Genomic DNA, 22307 nt, shown 5'->3' on the forward strand with positions numbered 1-22307 from the left:
ACAAACCGTGCATAACCTTGGGCGTTATACGTATGAGCGCGCTAAATAAATTTTTTTTTACATAGTTCCCACCCCGCCCAACGCCCGATTCATCATTCGGAAGGACCGCTCGCACTCCCACCCCGATGGACCGCTCGCACTCCCACCCGAAGAACCGCTCGCACCCCCACAGCCTCCCCCCCCTCCCCCATGGAGAAGCTTCTCTACCTTGTTTCCGGATGCCAGTGAGCCCAGCTGCTTCCTCTGCCGGCTGTCCCGCCCTTCTTCTGACGTCAGAGAAAGGGCAGGACAGCCGGAAGAGGAAGCAGCGTAGCGCAGGGCTCAGAGATGGGGCGGGACCGCCGGCAGAGGAAGCAGCTGGGCTCACTGGCATCCGGAAACAAGGTAGATAGCTTCTCCATGGGGAGGGGGGGAGGCTGTGGGGGTGCGAGCGGTTCTTCGGGTGGGAGTGCGAGCGGTCCATCGGGGTGGGGGTGCGAGCGGTCCTTCCGGATGATGAATAGGGCGTCGGGGGGGGGGGGCATCAGGCTTTTAGGATGGGGACAGGACTTCAAGGGGGGACAGGCAGACCTTCAAGGGGGGACAGGACTTCAAGGGGGGACAGGCAGAGGAGAGTCGGGACAGTGAACGGAAAGTCGGGGCAGCCAGAGGAGAGTCGGGGCGGCATGCGCGGTATACCCGTGAGCGCGGTATATAAAAATTTCTTTACATAAATTTGTGTTTCCCGCGCGCTATACCCGTGTGCGCGTTTTACACGGGTGCGCGTTATCTACGTGAAAATACGGTAGTGCTAGATGAACCTTCGTCTCTGGGTTCAGGCTTGTTAGAGGCAGGAGTATGATGATATCGTCGGCGTAGATGTAGAATTTGATTTTTGCTTTTTGCAATAGATTTGCCAGTGGGGCAAGGTAAATGTTGAACAGAGTGGGGGATAGGGGGGAACCCTGTGGGACACCGCATGGGTTAACCCAGCTGGAGGATTGGATATTGTCGCTATAGACTCGGTACGTTCGTTTAGTCAAGAAGCCTCGGAACCATTTTAGTACTTTGCCTGAGAGACCAGTATGTTCTGTTCCAGTAGGAACTTATGCAACCTTTTCTTGAATCCCTTAAGGATGCTTTCCCCTATAACAGCCGCCGGAAGAGCGTTACAGATTTCTACCACTCTCTGGGTGAAGAACTTCCTTACGTTTGTACGGAATCTATCTCCTTTTAACTTTAGGGAGTGCCTTCTCGTTCTCTCCACCTTGGAGAGGGTAAACAACCTATTTTTATCTACTAAGTTTATTCCCTTCATTATCTTGAATGTTTCGATCATGTCCCCTCTCAGTCTCCTCTTTTCAAGGGAGAAGAGGCCCAGTTTTTCTAGCCTCTCATTGTACGGCAACTCCCCCAGTCCCTTAACCATTTTTGTTGCTCTTCTCTGGACCCTTTCGAACACAAGTAAAGCGGTTGATTTGGGGCATAGGGTGGAAATTGGGATGCCATATAGGCCAATACCATGTCATTGAAGAGGCCTACCTCACTAGGACTTTGAAAATACATCATTTGTTGATCGGCAGCGTGCAACGGAGGTGTGATCGAGTCTTGTATGTGGAGATTCTTCAGGAGTCGGATGGTGGCATTTTGTATTCGTTAAAGTCAGTGTATGTTTTTTGCCATGAGCCTGTTTAGGAGCACATTGCAGTAATCAATGCAGGAGAGGAAAAAGGTGTAGAGTAGCTGAGAGAAGTCCGGTTCCAAGAAGTAACATCTGATTTTCCGTAACTGCTGGAGGTAATAGAATGAGGCAGATACTATTTGGGAGATATAGTTGGAGAGTGATAGGTCGCCATCAAGTATCACCTTTATGTTGCGTACTTTGTCTTTGGCCATCAGGGTACTTGATTCCCAAGAGATCGACAGGCAAGCGAGTTCAGGGTGACCTCTCCGAATCCAGAGGAGTTTGGTTTTCACCGTGTTTAGTTGTAGCTTGTTTTGGGACATCCAGGTTTTTATTTCTGAGAGGCAGTTGTATAGTTTGGAGGGGAGAGTGTGGTTAAAGCTACAGCCTCAGCACTCGGGTTGTGGGTTTAAACCCACGCTGCTCCCTGTGACCCTGGGCAAGTCACTTAATCCCCCCATTGCCCCCTGTCTGAGCCCACTGGGACAGACCCATTGCCCCCTGTCTGAGCCCACTGGGACAGACAGGGGAAAATGCTCGAGTACCTGAATAAATTAATGTAAACCATTCTGAGCTCTCCTGGCAGAAGAAAAATGAATACATAATATATTTGGGCTTCTCAGTTTGTACCTAGTGGTAGATACAGTTGTATGTCATCAGCAAATGAATGAATGTTTATTTGGTGTTTTAAGGCAATGTCTATCACCAGTCTGATATGGTGTCAGGTCAAAAGCGTGCCCAGACAATTGAGTGCAGCGCGGAGGCGCGCGCCGCTCACAATTACTGTTTTTAGGGCTCCGATGGGGGTGTGTGGGGGGGAACCCCCCCACTTTACTTAATAGACATCGCGCCGCGTTGTGGGGGGTTGTAACCCCCCACATTTTAATGAAAACTTCATTTTTTCCCTGTTTGTAGGGAAAAAGTTAAGTTTACAGTAAAATGTGGAGGGTTACAACCCCCCAAGCCCCCCATAATGCCGGCGCGATGTCTATTAAGTAAAGTGGGGGGGTTACCCAACAAAACCCCCCGTCGGAGCCCCTAAAAACTGTAATTTTCTTCGGCGCGCGCCTCCGTCTTGCGCTCAGTTGTCGGCGTGCGCCTTTGTCTTTCGCGCCGTTGTCTATGAACCTTCTGATATAGAGATTGAAGAGCATAGGAGAATGCCCTTCGGAACCCCATATTTTATCGGTTTGGGTTGAGATATAGTAGATCTAATTAGGACGCTTTGGGACCTATAGATCAAGAATGATGAGAACCACGGGAGCGCTTGATTGCTCATTCTAAAATTTGCAAGTCTGGCAAGGAGGCAGGGGTGATCGATGGCACTGAGGTCTAGAAGGACCAGTAATCCATCATTCTCTTTGTCTAGTATGTTCCAGCAGTCATTGATAATGTCCGCTAGGGCTGCTTCTATTCTATGGGATTTCCTGAAGCAAGACTGGTACAGGGAGAGGGTGTTCCGCCAGTTGAAGTTCTGGAGTTGCGAAAGTACAGTTTTTTCAAAGATGATGAAGGGAAAGTTAGAGACTGGTCTGTATTTCCAGGTTCGTTCTGATCCAGGGTCAGTTTAAAAAAAAAAAGATTGGCCTGACAACTGCTGTTTTCCAGCTTTGCGGTACCACTCCCAATTGCAGGGAAGAATTTATTAGAGGTCGGATTGATTCAACGAAGGTGTCCTTTGTGGTCACTAGGAGATTCGGCGGGTTGAGGATGGATAAATTTGCTGATGACACAAAGTTGTTAAATCACAAGAGGATTGTGAAAAATTGTAAGAGGACCTTGCAAAATTGGGAATCAAAATGGTGTTTAATGTAAGCAAGTGCAAAGTGATACATGTGGGAAAAAGGAATCTGAACTATACCTATGTGATGCAGAGTTCCACATTAGGAGTCATTGCCCCGGAAAAGGATTTAGGTGTCTTTGTTGAGAATTCGTTGGAACCCTCAGCTCAATGTGCGGTGGCTGCTAAGAAAGCAAATAGAATGTTAGGAATTATCAGGAAAGGAATAGAAAATAAAGATGAAAATAATATAATGCTTTTGTATCACTCCATGTTATGGCTAGACCTTGAATACTGTGGGCAAATCTGGTCGCTACATCTCAAAAAAGATATGGTGGAATTAGAAAAGGTACAGAAAAGGGCAACAAAAATAATAAGAGATGGAATGACTTCCCTATAAGGAAAGGCTAAAGCAGCTGGGGCTCTTTAGCCTGGAGAAGATATAGCACAGGGGAGATAATAATAATAATAACAGTTTATATACCGCAGTACAGTGAAGTTCTATGTGGTTTACAAAAGACTAAAAGAAGGTACAAATTGATTGAACTTAAAAGAGGTGAAGGAAAGAAAGTGGTAATAGGTCAAAAGAACCGTTGAGGAGAGAGAGATGATTGGGTCAGTTGTCTAGATACTTTAGGAACAGATATGTTTTTAGGCGCTTTCTGAATTCCTCGTAAGTAGTGGGCAAGAGTAATTGTTCTAGATCTTTACCCCATAATGCTTCCTGATGTGAGAGAAGGTGTTCATGGTGTTTTTTTCAGTTTACATCCTTTAACTGGGGGGAAAACAAAGTTTCAATGTGAGCTTCTCTTGTGTCTGTTGGCTATATGTATTTAGGGGCTAGTATGTATAGTAATCAAGTTGACTTAGTACGAGGGATTGTACCAGGATTCTGAATGCTGACGTATCAAAATATGATTTGATGGATCTAAGTTTCCAGAGAGTGAAAAAACCCTTCCTGATTAAGGAGTCCACCTGGTCTTTCATAGTTAGGCTTTGATCCAGAGTTACACCCAGTATCTTCATGGTAGACTGAATAGGGTAACTAAGTTTATTGATGCATAGTGGTTTTTTGTTGTCAAGCGGATGAGGCAAAGCAACGAAGAATTTTGTTTTTTCTGAATTAAGTTTGAGCTTGAAGTCAGTCATCTATTGCTCCATCAAATTTATAGCTTCTGATGCCTTGGGAATGGTTTCCGAGATAGAGTTAGCACATGGGATGATGATCGTAAAGTCATCTGCGTAACTGAATAATTTTATCCCCAGCTGGGTTAATTGCACGCCTAGAGAGGACATGTAGACATTGAAGAGCAATGGGGATAGCGGCGATCCTTGTGGCACACTGGAAGGATTGTTCCAGGTATTGGAGAGATCATAATTGAATTGTACCTGATAGGTACAGGACATAAGGAAACCACGAAACCAGTTCAACACCTCAGCCCTGATACCAATAGCGTCTAGGCATTGTTGCATTTTCCCATGGTCTACTAGATCAAAAGCAGAGCTCATGTCAAATTGCGTGATCAGAGCATTGAGGCCCTTGCTAAACAATAGATGCAGATTATCTAAGAAAGCTGCAATTACTGTCTCCGTACTGAATAAAGGTCTAAAACCGGATTGAGTTTCATGTAGGAGAGAGAATTGGTTAAGATATTCCATCAGTTGGGAGTGAACCAGTCCCTCCATGATTTTTACAGTAAATGGAATGGATACTATGGGTCTGTAGTTGGTTACTAGAGCTGACGATTCTTTACTATTTTTTAGGATTGGTGTTATTATTATGTGACTGTTGTTAGTGAGGAACTTCCCATTTTTTAGGTTATGGGCTATGTAGTGCAGCAGCGATAGTTTAAATTCTAATGGCGCCCTTTTCATAATTTCCGGGGGACAAGAGTCCAGAACGCAGTATGACTTAGAGTAGTTGTCATATAGTTTGGTATAATTATTCCATTCTAGGTCTTGAAAGGAACTCCAGATCATATCTGCTGGTATTTCATTTCCCTGTATGTTAGTTATTTGATGATCACTGGGGGCAGTTGTTGAAAAATTGTTTCTTAGGTTTTTTATTTTTGAATTGAAATGCAGTGCTAAGTCATTCGCAGAGGGTAACTTAGTGTTGTGTGCGGGTAGAGTGTAGCGAGTGGTGTCGAATAAGTTTGTGATCAAGTTGAACAGCTCTTTTGTGTTGATTCCTTGTGAGTGGAGTGGATAGATGTAAGTCGCTTGTTTACTCTTTACAAAAATACTAGGATTAGGGAGCATGTAATGAAGCTACTAAGTAGTAGCTTTAAAACAAACAGGAGAAAATATTTTTTTCACTCAACATGTAATTAAACTTTGGAATTTGTTGCTGGAAAATGTGGTGAAATCAGTTAACTTAGTAGGGTTTAAAAAAGGTTTGGATAACTTCCTAAAAGAGAAGTCCGTAAGCCATTATTAAGATGGATGTGGAGAAATCTACTGCTTATTCCTAACATAAACAGCATAAAATCTGTTTTACTCTTTGAGATCTTGTCAGGTACTTGTGACCTGGGTTGGTCACTGTTAGAAATAGGAAACTGGGCTTGATGGACCTGCAGTCTGTCCCAGTAAGATAACACTTATGTTCTTATATAACTATTCACATTCATCTGCGTTCTAATCTGTTCCTTGTTTCTTCTTTCATTTAACAATGAGTTCCTATACTTGTGTTCTTGCCCCATCAATCTCTTCACAAATGGGCATGATTTGACCATATATATTAGATTCCTTTTCTCAGACTATTTTAATTAATATAAGAATCATCCGGGGGGTGGCAGGGATGTGTGTAATTAATATGGCGGAATTAGCTCACTGCTTCACGGTTCATACATGATAGGATGAAGTAGGATATAAAAAGGAAGTTTAAATTATGATACATTTAAATGGCAACTAAACATTTTAGTATGATGAAGGGATATAGGGTTATAGTATTTTTTACTGTTGAGTCAATCAAAAGATAGATTAGGTACGTTTGTTTAGTATTTATGTTTAGTGTTTAAATACAACTTATAGCCGGGGGGGGGGAGGTAGGAAGTGATGTCACTGAAGGAGAATGGACTGCTGAGCAGTGAGCTCCGTTTGGAGAGCTCAGTTGAGTGGTGTTATGCTCGCATTCCCTCTGGCTAGTGAATGTTAAAGGCAAGTAAGCACTCCTCATTACGCGGAAGAGACTTGAAAGATTTAAATATATGACCGCAGTGGAAGGTAACCCCCGAAGACAAGTGGAGAAGTCAAGGAAAGAGAAGGATAAATTGGCACAAGAAAGCTCAGATTCGGAAGTGGAGTCTGAGAATACCAACCAAGTGGTTGACAAGGGAAGTACTCAGAAAGATTTCTCCCCATGGTTTAAAGCAGTGTTTTTCAACCGCTGTTCCGCGGCACACTAGTGTGCCGCGAGATGTTGCCTGGTGTGCCGTACGGTCAGGGCCGCCATCAGGGCAGTACCACCAGTCTAGGGAGAGGGGCGGTCCGCCCCACGTGGACAGGAGAGAGCTGGACGGGGGACCCGCGGAGTTCAATACATCTCGAGCCGCGAGGCTCGTCTTCTGTTCCTGCCTGCCCTGCAGCTAACATATAGCCGATCGCAAGCGTTCCCCGATGTCAGCGCTGACGTCGGAGGGAGGGCTTAAGCAAAGCCTGCCCTCCGACGTCAGCGCTGACGTCGGAAAATACTTCCGTTCGGCTATTTGTGTGCGGCAGGGCAGACAGGAAGCAGAAGACAAGCCTCGCGGCTTGAGCTTCGTTTTGCTGAGAAAGTTGCAAAGATGGGCTGGTAGGCAAACACGGAACACAAAAGGGGGGAGGGAGTGCGTTTTGGGCACAAGGCATGAACTTGGGAGAGAGGAAGGGAGGGAAAGAGATGCTGAGGTGGGGGAGGGAATGGGTTTTTGGACACAGAAGAAATGGACTTGGGAGAGAGGAAGGGAGGGAAAGAGATGCTGAGGTGGGGGAGGGAATGGGTTTTTGGACACAGAAGAAATGGACTTGGGAGAGAGGAAGGGAGGGAAAGTGATGCTGAGGTGGGGAGGGAATGCGTTTTTGGACACAGAAGAAATGGACTTGGGAGAGAGGAAGGGAGGGAAAGAGATGCTGAGGTGGGGGAGGGAATGCGTTTTTGGACACAGAAGAAATGGACTTGGGAGAGAGGAAGGGAGGGAAAGAGATGCTGAGGTGGGGGAGGGAATGCGTTTTTGGACACAGAAGAAATGGACTTGGGAGAGAGGAAGGGAGGGAAAGAGATGCTGAGGTGGGGGAGGGAATGCGTTTTTGGACACAGAAGAAATGGACTTGGGAGAGAGGAAGGGAGGGAAAGAGATGCTGAGGTGGGGGAGGGAATGAGTGTTTGGACACAGAAGGCATGGACTTTGGAGAGAGGAAGGGAGGGAAAGAGATGGTTGTGTACACGGGGAATAGAAGAAAGGAGAATTTTTGGTCATAGGGAGGGAGTGAGGTACAGATAGTGGCATACCAGGGTGGGGGGGGGCGGTCTGCCCCACCCCGGGTTTACGTCCCAAGGGGGTGCACAGCTGGCCACCCTCCAGTGTTGTCCCTAGGCCGGCAAACTGCGGCTCTTTAGCCACTTGAGTGCCACCGCCGCCAACGGTGTTGTTGGCGGTGGCAGCATTATAAAATACTTTCTTTGTGTTTATTTGATTCCTATTCAAGAGAATTACTTTATATATAGTCAATATAGGCACAGAGTTAAATTTTTTAACATTTTCTAATGGTGGTGTGCCTCGTGATTTTTTTCATGAAACAAGTGTGCCTTTGCCCAAAAAAGGTTGAAAAACACTGGTTTAAAGAACTGAAAGCAGAAATGCAGGGAGTACAAACAGATGTGCAAACTGCCTTGTCCGACCTGTGTAGAGATTTGGGAGATCTGGGCAGCCACGTTGAAGCAGTGGAGTCCACAATTGACGAAGTGGAGACTCAATGTAAGGCCTTGCTGCATATAATGGAGGTGCCAGGCATGCAAATTTGCTCCATGCATATTCATTAGGGCTATCCTGAAAACCCGACTGGCCTGGGGTTCCTCAAGGACAGGGTTGGGAACCACTGCTCTAGAACACAGGTGTCAAACTCAAGGCCCGCGGGCCGAATCCGGCCTGCCTGGCCGTTTTATGCAACCCATGGTGCAATGCGACATTTTCACTGCCATCCCTGGTGTTATCGTCTGGTCGGCTCCCTCCTCCTCACTGCCGCAGTGTGCACAAAGCCGCGGGCGGTGGCTCCTACGCGAGTCCTGCGCCTGAACTGGAAGCCTTCTCTCTGACATTGCAACTTCTAGATGAGGTGCAGGATGCGTGAGGACCCACCGCTCGCGGCTTTCTGCACACTGCGGCAGTGAGGAGGGAGCTGGCCAGATGATAACATTGGGGTGGCAATAAAAATGCCCCAGCTCAGCGCAGGCTGCATAAAACGGCCAGGTGGGAACCAGGCAGAAGGTAAAACACCATTTGGAGGGAGGCATCTAGTTGAGGCACAGTATGGAGGGAGGGAAACAACAAAGGTAGGGAAACTGATTTTATTTTCAATTTAGTGATTGAATTGTATCAATTTTGAGAATTTACATCTGCTGTCTATATTTTGCACTGTTCAGGAAGAAATGCATTTGTTTCTTTTTCTCTGGAGTTATACTGCATGCAGAGTCTTGCATCTTAGGGTGTTGTTTGTATATATTAGTACTTTTAGTTTGTGGCTCCGTATTTGCAAAGGGGTTATCTGTGTTCTGATAGGAATGAATGTTGAGAAGCATACAGTGTCCTGTGTAGTTTAATTTTATGGTTAACCGTTATGTGTTGTTCATAAGATTATATTGTTTGTGTATACAGTATATGAAAAATGAATGGAAACAATTGTGTTACAATTAGTATTATTATGGGGCGGGGTCTGGGACGGAGATTGAGCGGGGTCTGGCCCACGACAGCCTGTGTCTTGGATTTCGACCCCTTAATGTGACTGAGTTTGACACCCCTGCTCTAGAGAAAGCTAGAAAGAGGCCAAAATATAATACGGAGGATATAACTTAGAGAGTGCAGAGATTGCTACTGCTGCCTGGATTGATGTAAACACACATAGTAACATAGTAGATGACGGCAGTTAAAGACCCGAAAGGTCCATCCAGTCTACTCAACCTGATGCAGGACTCATCATTCCCTTGGACGATGCTTTGTTGATTGATCACACCAAGATGAAGAGGGCTCAGGCAAGAATCATGAAATAATTAGATGTACAGATTGAGGAGGAGTTGCAGCAGAATGGCATCAGTTGCATTTTCTTTGGTGGTCATCATGATGATACCAGGGTCATGTTAAAGGCAGAAGAGAAAGGTAAAATGTATCCAAGTATGGTGAAAGAGGAACGTTACACAGTTTGTATGGACATAGGAGGCAAATATCTGTAGCATTTTGTTCCTGAAAAAATAACTAAAGAGAAGACTCATGCAGAAATAATTGCTGAATTTGGTTGCATGGCTGAGAGAGAGAGGAACAGACAAAACTTCAAACTATGGAGATGATTCATGTAATGTAAACACTGGTTGGGAGGAAGCAGTGATGCATTTGAGGTTTGAATGCATAGAACCTCAATATCTGTCTACCAGAATACACAAATACGCACCATCAAGGGCCCTACTCTCGGGTCAGGATCTTTTGCTGGATATCCCCTCCTTCAAAGACATTAAATATGAACGCAACAGGATGAGAATGTTCTCAGTAATGGCCCCAGTATACTGGAACACCCTACCAAAGAAATTAAGGAAGGAAAAAGATGTAAAAAAATTCAAAAGAAAGCTGAAGACACTACCTTTCACAGAATACTTTTGCTGACATGTATCTGCTAGCAGTCGTGAGGTGTTCAGGGATGGGAACATTGGTAAACTGATCAACTTGTGTTCCTAAGGTCACTGTAAATAAATGTTGGTAGATTAATCAATGTATGTTCCTAAGCTCATTGTAACTTGATTGTTCATTGTGAACAACTTTGAATTGAATACTTACATTCATTTAAGCAGTATAGAAATGCCAATAAAGATAAACAAAGATAAAGATTATGTTGAGGAGAAGCTACAAAAAAAGCTGTTATGGATTGTCTGTAACCTGCACACAGATGAGCAGTTTCTGAAGATAGCTATAGATTCATTCAAAACTGCATAATTTGGTCACCAGTAGTTTGTAAAGTTTGAAAAAATAAAAATCTACGCCTAAAATTGACACACTCTAATCCCACAGGCGGGTACCAACCTGCATCAGCAATTGGACCTAAACACCTTCACTGGAGACCCTGAGAGGCCCCTGCTGCGGCAAAACCAGAGTTAATACCTTCCATCCAGTCCCCGTGAAAGGAGTGGGTCTGCTGGAAATAATGGCCTGAGGAAGATTGGCCAAACCTTCAGGGTTGGTAATGGCAAGCCTCCCAGAACTTCCCTCTCGCTGACAAACCTCTACCAGGAGATTTGCGCTTGTCTTCCTTGAACGAGTCTCCACAGGAGGAGGTCTCACTCAATGGACCTAGACCTGCTGCTGAAATTCTACCTGCACAAACTGAAAATATTTGCATACTCCTGCCGCATCTACACTATGGTGAGAATATCTGGAACAGTGCTTTATTTTGACCTAGGACATCACAGGGCCAAAAACGAAAGTGAAACCGGCAGCTGCTAAAGACCTGGCGATTCAGCTGAGCAGAAGTGAAAATTCAACAGGAAGCCTTGCGGATGGCCTGTAGCTGAAAGCCGTAGCTTTTTAATTTTCTCTTTCAGTTGAGTTCAAAAGGGCAGACCCCATAGGCTCTTAAAGTTGCGGTCTATGAAGAACTAATAACTAAGGTACTACTAGATTTGGAGAGGTGAAGGAGTGGGAAGAGGGACCTGGCCACCCAGGTGTTGTACCCCCTAGGCCAAGGAGATCCCCGCGGGACCCCAACTCAGATCAACAAGAGAATAAAAACTAGCAGGGAGAGATGCTATGCCAATAAATGATCTTTTTTAAAAACTAGACCCAGAGAAAAGGCAAAACAAAACCCTGCCAGACCTATAAAAGGACTGCACAGACTTGCCACCTCTACCTGATGGAGACAGAGAACAGACTGACTCAAGAGGGACTGCACATCTAAAGATTATATAGCCAAGAGAGGAACATTGTTGGTTACCTTTAGATCTGAATCAAATAAACAAGTCATTCTTAAATTATATTTTGCAAACAAAAATGCTCTGTTTTATGGGCAACAATTAAATATCTTTCAAGATGTCTCTAAACAGACACAATACAAGAGAAGGAAGTTCCTGCAACTTAAGACTTGTGTCTTGGCTGTGGGAGCATTATTTTTTCTTAAGTTCCCATGTAAATGTTTGGTGACTTATCTGAATAATAAGTATATTTTTTGTTGATCCAGCTCAATTGGAAATTTTCCTTCAAGATAAACCTAAAATAGATATTTTGCCTGTAACTAAGGCAGAGGTTGAGAATAAGGAAGTGATATAGAATAATTTTGTTTTTACAACAGAGGCGTGAAATACTGATTTCTAAAACTATGCCTTTATCCACAAAAGTTCACACGAAATGGGCCATTTTTCAAGAATACTTAGACTCTATCTAAACATTTCACTAAGAATGTCTTTTTTCTCTCTCCCTCTCCTTTTTTCTTCCTTCTCCTTTTTTCGCCTCCTTTGACCTCAGGGGGATTTTTCCCTTTTATCTCCTGTTGATAATTATGTCTTCTTTTTTCTTTCTTGACTTACCTCTCCTTATTCCCCTGTTTACTTTTTCTTCTTCTCCTACTCCTCCCTGTCTTTACCTCATATATTGCTTGATCAACCACAACTATTCAGATAATGTACCCTGTGCACATTTGATTCTTCTTTCTTTCTCTGTTGTGATTAGACTCTTATTATTGTTGATATATAGTCTCATGTTTATGACACTGATATATTCCAGTTTTTCCCTTTTTGTATTTTGATAAAACTTTCAATAAACTTTCTTGGAAAAAAAAAAATTGTTTTTGCCTAACATCAGAGGATTATGATTTTCCTTAATTATGTGATTCCCTAAGGTGATAATCAGCCCTAATAATGTGGACTTGACAAATACTTTTAAGTTTGTTGTATTTTAATTTAAAATTTTCATGTAATTGCCTGAAGTTGTTATATGTTATAACAAATTAATAAATTAATAAATTAAAAAAAAAAACTTTCCCAATATATTGAGCTACCTCCCAGTATAAACAGTCATTGAGGCTATTCTATAAATTCATACGGTCGCTTGAAATCTTTGATGAACAAACCTTTTGAGTTTATATAGGAACAAAGCTTTGGAATAATCTTCCAACTGCAGTAAGAGAAGTTTCTTATTATTATATCTTTAGGAAATTGTTAAATTAATAATTTTGTATGGATGTAATATTTTTTTAATTGTTGTTATCCACCTAGAATCTATTGTGAGAATAGTGAGGAATATAAATAAATAAAAATAAAATATTCAGTTTTACCAAGACATATACTGTACTTTGTTTTTTCCCTTTAGAATTCTGCTAAATTGTTCATGGTGGCATGAAGTATGTTTAATAATGAGATATGAGAGATGTTATGCGGTGAAATATGGTCATGTGTATAAACATGAGCAACTCTGGGTGCCTTTAACTGAGTACTGTGAATCTCTGTAGTTCTATGATTTTAATTTCATTGGCAGCTTGTTTCTTTTTCTGATCCTTTTCTGCATTTTTACTTTTCTTATTGTACTTGCGTTTATGTTGTTTTTGCCCTTGATTGTACTATGTATTGCAGACTGTTTACCGTTCTTGTTGAATGTACTGACTCTGCTTGTACTTGCTATTTTACTGTTTGTTATACAAAACCAATAAACATTTTGAACTTAAAAAAAAAAAAAAGTGTTTTTTCCCCCCCCATATACAGCATCGTATACATACCTGCAACAAGTATTACCAGTTTGTGTACAAAAATATAAGAATCAGGACATGAACATATGTACATTTCAGACAAAATATATCAGCGCTGTTCAATATCTGGCGTTAAAGGATACTATATTATGATCCAGAACTAGGAAACCAATTTCACATTACAGTACTGTGCATTAAAAAAATTGCAAGAATTTACCTGTGTCAAATAAATATCAAAGCTCTGGGCAAACGGCCTCATAGAGGCCAAGTATCGAACAATCAAACAGCCATCTTCATAGTCCACAGTATCAGAATTCATCCTACAATAAAGTTACCATATTTAAATAAAAGAAATTGGAAAGAAATTTGTAATTCTATTCACTAAAGATAAAAATCAAATTCCTTACTCACTTTAATGTGCTAAATTGAGATGGAGCTGTTTTAATAATGCTGCGGAGGAATTTCTTGCGGTTTTCTGCACGCTGCATGATTTCACCTGTTGTTTCCATCTCCCTTACATGATGGGTTCCCTCAGATGAATCATCTTCCTTCTGAATTTTCATTGCTTTCTCAGTTTCCATAGTTGTGTCACGAAACCACTGAGCTATATAGAATTTCCGAGAAAACTGGAAAAACAAAAATGAGTGTGGGTCAAGCTCACAACAAATCTTCTCAGCTTAAATATATCAGTTTTAAAAATATTGCTTCAATTCTGTTGTTCTATTGTCCCTTGATACTCAATTTTTGGAAATTAATATGGGGGACAAGTCAATTTGATACTGGAATCTTTAATTCCGTTGTCCTATGAGGAGGTAATCTGTGGGGTATTGTTGTCAACTAAACCTCTGTTAGAAAGGTATAAAAGCAGACTCTTTATCATTATGACTGGGATAGCCATACATATGATTACCAAGAACTGGAAAAATTGGGACAGACTTAATTTTTCCTTTTGGTGGGAAACTTTATGTTTATGTTATAAATATGAAAAAATGAATTCAGAAATATTGTGTCATAATAAACTATTTAAATTAACATGGGGTCCATTGATGAATTTTGTTAACTTTAATTAGTTGGATTATGCCTTTATTTCCTATTTGATTTGCACATCCAGGGAGGGTGAGAGGGAGGGAGGAGGGTAATATATTTTGTTGTATTCATTGCTGTCTATGACGTTAATTGTATGTATATATTTAATGCACTGTTCTCGAATTGAAAATTAATAAAGATTTATAAAAAAGAAAAGAAAAATAGAATATTAAAAAAAATTACAATCAACTCACTACATATGCTTTCTTATTCTAAAAAGTGTATAATTTGACTGCATTTTTATCAAACCAATGATCAATGATGTGCTCTGTATGTTACTTAGTCCTCAACAACAAAACACATGTAAAGTCCACAAAATGCAGTGTCTCTTAATAGTATTTCCATTTGGCAATCAGCAAGATTAAGGCTTATTCTATCAGGTATATAATTTTTAAATACAGTATTAAATAATGTTTGTACAACACATAACCTTAAGCAAAAGTTTATTCTGCAACATTGAAGAGATGGGGTGATTGATTGGAATATGTCAGTACTGTTCCCATTTTCAAAGTATAAACATGCACCAGAAAAGCAGAAATGCCCAGGAGAATGTTAGAGGGCAGCCAAGACATTGGGCACATGAAAAGAGTACAGAATGTATAATCGTCAGTGTTTATCATTACACATAAAAAGAAAGGTTCTTCACCCTGGCAATGATCAGCTAAAATTATGTGCTCCATAAACAATTTTGATTAAGTAAGATTGCTGAAGTTGTGTACATACTGTGGTGGTCAAGGGAGACCTGACAACTGGTAAACCTCCCTGAGCTGACACTTGCGCCGACCCAAGTGGTCCTTTGGGGTAGCAAGGAAGTACCACTCTTCCCAAAGCAGGTTTATTCCTTGGATTAAAGCTTTACTCTGTATAAGCTAAAATCCTTGGTGTGTAAACAAAAAATGTAAACATCCAGCAAACAGTCCAAAAACTCAAATAAGCTTCTTCATAGTAGCCTAAACATCCCTACCACTGCACCAGTTCGGTTCTCACAAAGGCAAAAACATTTCACTCAGTTTCACAGCTCAGCCTCTTTGCCAGAGCTTTATCCCTCAAAAGAAAAAAGGTATATTGTCCAACATAGGCAATAAGCTTAAGCAACTAAATCAGCTTCTGCTTCCTCTTATACGCTTCAGTATGATTTCATACAAACAATCCCAAGTAGTACCTTGAATTAATCCTCCACTGAGCTCTTCCTTACTTTAGCCTATTCTATTTCAGGAACTTCGGAATAAATTTCTGAATAGTCTATGGAAGGGGAGCCCACACTTTATGGGCTTGTGAGCTACTTTTATAATGACTAAGTCAAAATGATCTACCAACAATAAAATTAAAAAAAAACACAAAGCACACTGAAAGGCAGAGAAAATGTTAATTATTCATATTCTGGGTTTTTTCAAAGAGGTCACGGCAGATGACTCTATGTAATATCACCTCAGTAACAAAACACAAAAATAGACAAATACACCCCCTCCCTTTTTACTAAACCACAATAGTAGGTTTTAGCACAGGGAGTTACGCTGAATGCCTCGTGCTGCTCTCAATGCTCATAGGCTCCCTGCGCTAAAAAATGCTATTGCGGTTTAGTAAAAGGGAGCCATAGTGCAAAATATAGACAGCAGATATAAATTCTCAAAACCGACACATTTTGATCACTAAATTGAAAATAAAATCATTTTTCCTACCTTTGCTGTTTGGTGATTTCATGAGTCTCTGGTTGCACTTTCTTCTTCTGACTGTGCATCCAATCTTTCTTCCTTTCTTTCAGCCTCCTGTATGTTTCCTCTCCTCCAGACCTCATTCTCTCCCCCAACTTTTTCTTTCTGTCTCCCTGTTCCCCCTTCTTTCTGTCTCCCTGTCTGCCCCCTTTCTTTCTTTCTCCGTGCCCTCCGCCAAGCCACTCGGTTTGCTGCCACCGCCATCGGGGAACAGCCCCCAAGCCACCGCCGTCCCAAGCTTTCCCTGCAGAAGCGTCACGCTGACCAGCATTCCGCTCCCTGACGTCAATTCTGACGTAGGAGAGGAAGTTCCGGGCCAACAAGGCATTTCTCCTCATTCCATCCAGCCTGAGCCCCATCTCTCCTTGATCCAGCATTTCCCTTCTGTGTCTGTCAGAATTACCATTCCACCTATTTTCCAGCATCACCCTTCTTTGTGTCCATCTCACCTATATCCCTATCTCACCACTTTTTCAGAATCTTCATTTGTCTCTGTCCTTGTCTTTACCCCATGTTCACCATTTGCCCTTTCAATGTCTTTATCTCTCCCCCCCACACACTTTTTCAGCATTACTTCTATGTCTCTATTTCACCTCCTCTTCATGTCCCCTCTGTATCTCTATCCTTATTCAGTAGGTCCTGCTTACTCTTTCTCTTCTTTGTGTCACTATCTCCATTTTCAGCTTTCCCCCCTTTTCCTTTGTTAATGCACCCTGTAGCCAGAATCTTTCCACCCTCCCTCCACTCCGGCCCAGCCGAGTATGAAATATTTCCTTTTGTTTCCCTTCCCTCTCTCTTCTGCTCCCTCACCCACGAGTCCTGCATCTGGCCCTCTCCCTTCTACCTGCACCTGACAAAACCCCCCCTGCTCCGCGGCTCTCTTAAGCAATTCGTCAGCAGCGGTGATCAAGACAAGCTGCCGACATCGAGGCCTTCCCTCTACGAGTCCCGCCTTTGTGGAAAAAGGAAGTTGAAACAAGCGGGACTCGCAGAGGGTAGGCCCCGACGTCAGAAGCTTGTGTCGATCGCTGCTGCTGAGTTGCCGAAGAGAGCTGCGGAGCAGGGGGTGTGGCCGGAAGCAGGTAGAAGGGAGAGGGCTGCTGGAAGAGGTAGAAGTTCCGGAGTATGACACCGACCCGGGCCAGGATGATTTCTTTTTCAGGCTGTTGCTGCTGCCGCCGCCATGCCCCCCCCCCCTGAAATGACAAAAAAACAGCCTAATACCCGGCGTCGGCGTCTTTGACGTCGGGGAGAGAAAGGCTGATAGGCCCGGTAGATCGGGACGGCAACACAAGTCTATCACAGAGCCCGGGATGGGCTCTGCGATCGACTCACGTTGCCTTCCTGAGCTACCGGTCGATCGCGATCGACGCGTTGGGCACCCCTGGTCTATGGGTTCCACTTGTTCCATTATATTTGCATCATCCTCAGAACGAATAGATAATTATTCCTCAACATCTTCTGCTTCATTGTGGCTCAAACTCAGCTATAAAATTTCTCTAGACTAACCTAGCTTCTTTAGTGAGCTAGCCCTTAGAGCAGGAATTGGCTTGCCTCCTGTATTCCCACCAGCTGTGTGAATTGCATGGCTGTCCCCCCTCTACCTGATCTTAGTCCATTTAAATACCTTCCCAGGTGTGCTCAGACCTCTGATTGGGTGGGGCGTTCTCAAGCTTGAGGCTTGGGCAGAACCTATCTGCTGATTTGAATAGGGTATTCCTTTTCCTATATCTTTCCTCCTAGGATTTCCTAATGTGGTTTGGAGTTCTGAAGCTTTCTCTAGTACCTAGTTCATGTTTGGGAAAGGATAAATAGATCCTTGTGTGTGTTACCCTTCTTTCTTGTGGCTGCTGTACTCTACTTGGAACATAGTTACATGTTCTAGGATGAGGCATTGGCTTGCTCACCCTGGGTTTTGGTACTAGGACAGGGAATACATTCTTCAACATGCGCTTTGCATTGGGCACCACTGTGCTTCTTGACTTTCCCTGCCACAATACATATGTGCATTTATTTACTTGAAAAAAGAATTTACTTGAACTGCCTGGGTGAAAACAGGAAGCTGAGTCAGGGGAAGCTTTTGACTGAGCACCTATTGCCAATCTGAAGTTCTGCTGATGCCGGGAGAAGGAGGCCAAACTTGAGTGCTGTCGCGGGGCAGGGGGGGCGCCGATACCGCTGAGTGCCGTCGCAGCCCAGGAATTTTCCGGACCTGTCTGGCTGTGCACCCCCCCTAAGGCTGCACCCAGGGCGGTCTGACCCCCCCCCTTGGTATGCCACTGATAAGAAGGGAGGAGTGTAGATCGGAACCCATGCAAGTTAAAAGTGCTGAAATATGGTACTTCAATGAGACTCTATCTGCTGAACACAAAGCTCTGAATGGACAATAGATCTTACAAGCAGCAACAATAATTGACACATTTTTTTAAGGCTTTGTAAAGACTTTAAACTGTATCCTCCAGAAACTGGAAACCATATTAAAACACACAAAATCTGTAATTAAAAACTAGTCTCATAACAGAACACATCCAATATTCTTTGATACAACACAAATCAAATAAAATCATAGCAATAAATGAACTATTTAAAACAGATTTGTTCATGGATTTAAGCACTTAAGAACAAACAAAGGTTAATCTGCTTGAATACATCTATTTATCATACAGAAACTCAAGGAACAAGCAGCTCTAGATCAGTAGTTCTCAAACCTGTCCTGGGGCACCACCAGCCAGTTGGGTTTTTAGGATATCCATAAAGAATATGCTTCAGAAAGATTTGCATGCCTATCACCTCGATGATATATAAATCTCTCTTATCCACAATTCATAAAGGTCATCCTGAAAACCCAACTGGTTGGTGGTCCTCCAGGATAGATTTGAGAACCATAGTTCCAATACTGTACATATTATAATAAGCTTGTTGATATTAATGATGAATGTAACAGCTTCCCAATGGAAGTGATGAAGGTAAGAATGGCACTTAAATTTAAGAATGCAGTACATACTATAAGTACAGAAGACCTCTGAGGGAAAGGGACTGTTACATTACATTAGAGATTTCTATTCCGCCATTACCTTGCGGTTCAAGGCGGATTACAAAAGATATAAAAATGGGGGTTACAATGGAAGAACAATTGTCATTTCTAGAGTTGTAAAGAGTAAGTGAGGTTAGGACTGTTTCAGGAATTTCTTGAAGAGTATAGTTTTTATTTCTTTTCTGAAAATCTTGTAGTCTGGGGTGGTTAACAGTAGGTTGGAGATTTGGTTATTTAGTTTTGCGGCTCGAGTGGCTAGGAGGCCATCGTATTGTTTTGTCTGTTTTACTTCCTTGATCGGGGGAGGTGTGAATGGGGAGTGCGTTTTTCTATGTCTGGTTGAGGTTGCTTGGATGAGGCGATTGTTTAGGTAGGCTGGGCTGTTTCCGTTTAGGGTTTTGAATATCATGCAGTAGAATTTAAATAGTATTCTTTCTTGGATTGGTAGCCAGTGTGAGTTGATGTAAGCCTCTGTGATATGATCATGTTTCCTCAATGAGTAGATGAGTCTCAGAGCAGTATTTTGGATTGTTTGTAGTTGCTTGGTCATCGTGGCAGGGCAGGGAGAGGATGTTGCAGTAGTCTAGCAATCCTAGGATTAGGGATTGCACTATAAGCTGGAATTGTGTTCTTTCAAAGAATTTCCGGACTTGTCTCAGATTTCTCATTATTGTGAAGGATTTCTGTATGGTTTTATTTATTTGCGGTTGCATAGTACAGCATCTGTCTATTGTCATTCCTAGTAGTTTTATGGTGGTTTGGATTGGATAGTTGATTGAGTTAAGTTCTAAATTGGTTATAGTTGGGACTTTGAGCTTAGTAGTTGGTATTGATGGGCAGACTGTACTGGTCATATGGTCTTTTTCTGCCATCATTTCCTATGGGCCCAAAATTTAACAGGTTTATGCTTCTAATTTTGATAAGTATGCTCCTAAATTGACCTCTTTGAAAATTTACTGGGACGGAGTGCATGAATTTATTATACTCACAAATTTCACTAAACACTTGAATTTAGGAGAAGTTGGCAAAAGTGGCAGATTTAAGGGGGGGGGGGAAATTAGGAGCTTAGCATTAATTTTCAGCACTAGTTTCATAAATCTAAGCAAATGAATGACAAGTCTAAATTTATAGGGTTAACTAAATTCCTTAATTACGATGAATTTTTTAAAAAATTATTTAAAAATTTATATACTGTTTTAAACCAAAGCAGTGTGCAATCAACATACAAAATGAACATATCTTTCTGACACATCACATGTTATTTCAGACAGAATTCTATATATAGGACATCTCTCATAAGTTCACAGGAATGCTGACACATACAGATGCTTTCAATAGTTTCTTAAAAACATCTCTATAGGTGCAATTGCCCAGTCAAGGCATTCCAGAATTTCATACTTGCAATAGAGAACATTGATATCCCGATTCTTGCATGAGATATCGTATATACTCTAACCAGAATCACAACTCTTTTGTAGGAGAGCATAACTTCAACATGTTCAGGAAACAATTAGGGGCCTTATGGTATAGAACCTGGTGTACAATTTGGTCAAAACCTTGAATTGAACACGTTGTTGTATTGGAAGCCAAAGCAGCTGCTTCAAGACCAGCGTAATGTGGACCCACCACAAAACTCCTGTAATCAATCTTGCTGCAGAATTCATCAGCACTTGTAATGTCATTTGTTTTGTTTTTAATACTCCAAGATAGAGTGCATCACAGTAATCTAATTTAACCAGAATAAGTTTGTACCACAGTATGAAAATCATATGGCAGCAGAATTGGCTTCAATCTGTACAGCATGCTCAATTGAGCATAACCAAATTAAACAGTCTTTAAGATTTGATACCCCATCATCAAGACAGACTCTAACCATACCCAGGGCCGGATTAATGAATAGGCCCAGTAGGCACGTGCCTAGGGCCTGAAACTGTGAGGGGGGCTCGCTGAAGGAGGACGACTCACCTTGCCATTTTTTTTGAACAGCAACAGCCCCCTCCCGGCATCAACGGTAATGGCCCCCCGCCCCCATCGACGGCAATGTGGCTGGCTCTGTTACAGGAAGGTCTCGCGATGACTGCGTCTGCCAGTCCATCCCCCTCCGATGTCACTTACTTGCTCCAGAAGAAGTGACGTTGGAGGGGGATGGACCGGCAGATGCAGTCATCTTGGGACCTTCCTGTAACAGATCTGACCGCGTCTGTAGGTGTTGTGCCTACATTCTGGGGTTCGTGCCAAGTCTAATCACGTGCTCCTCTGTACTTGTTCATTCATGCTCGTGGTGCATCAGCTGTGTAAGTTCTTATCTTGATCACCATTACAGAGCACTTCACAGAGAAGCTTTGTCGCCCTAATAATCAGTATCCTTCCACTACCTTTCTGCTGTCCCCGCCCTAGTTTCTCTCTCCTTCATCAGTCAACTTTTTTTTTTTTTTACCTCAAATTACTCAATAACCTCTGATAGGTATTGCTAATATTGCTGGGTCGCACAAATTCCAGTCTATCACGGGATCATTATCCTATAATCCCGCTCCATGCCGTTGCTGCGGGGGGGGGGGGGGGGGTGTTAACCCGCTGCCATCAGCTGTTCTAATTCTGCTTTCAGGCTGCCTTTTGCAAAGCTCTGAGGGCAGAGCCGGCAGCTGCAATGTTTGGAGGGGGAGAGAGAAAGCAGCATGGAAGGGTGATGGAGGGAGAGAAAGGGGGCAGGGTGGTATGGAAGGTTTGTGAGAAGGATGGTATGGAAGGGTGGTAGAGGGAGAGAAAGGGGGCAGATGCTGATGAAATCGGTGTGCAAGGAAAGGGAAGAGAAACATAAGGGGGAAGGATACTGGATGGAATTGGGTTGGAGGGAAAGAAAGGGGGTAGATGCTGATGGAATTGGTGTGTAGGGAAAGGGGAGAGAGACATAAGGGGGAAGGATGCTGGATACAATTGGGTTGTAGGGAAAAAAGGGGCCAGATGCTGATGGAAGTGGGGGGAAGGGAGAGGAGAGAGTGAAATGCCAGACCACGGGGCTGTGGGAGAGGGAAGGGAAGGAGAGGAGAGAGATGCCAGACCATTGGAGGAGAGCTAAGTGAGAAATGTATTAGTCCAATAAAATGATGGGCACTAACCATC

General features: G+C 42.8%; 1 protein-coding gene across 1 annotated transcript in view; it reads right to left on the minus strand.

Moving 5' to 3' along the window:
• NIPBL (NIPBL cohesin loading factor) overlaps positions 1–22307 on the minus strand; it is a 1354860-nt gene that overhangs the window by 348112 nt on the left and 984441 nt on the right. Inside the window, 2 exon segments of the mRNA XM_033932779.1 lie at positions 13573–13675; positions 13767–13981. Coding sequence (XP_033788670.1) covers positions 13573–13675; positions 13767–13981 — 318 coding nt within the window.

The sequence above is a fragment of the Geotrypetes seraphini genome, chromosome 1 (genome assembly GCF_902459505.1).
Source record: "Geotrypetes seraphini chromosome 1, aGeoSer1.1, whole genome shotgun sequence".
Classification (NCBI taxonomy): Eukaryota; Metazoa; Chordata; class Amphibia; order Gymnophiona; family Dermophiidae; genus Geotrypetes; species Geotrypetes seraphini.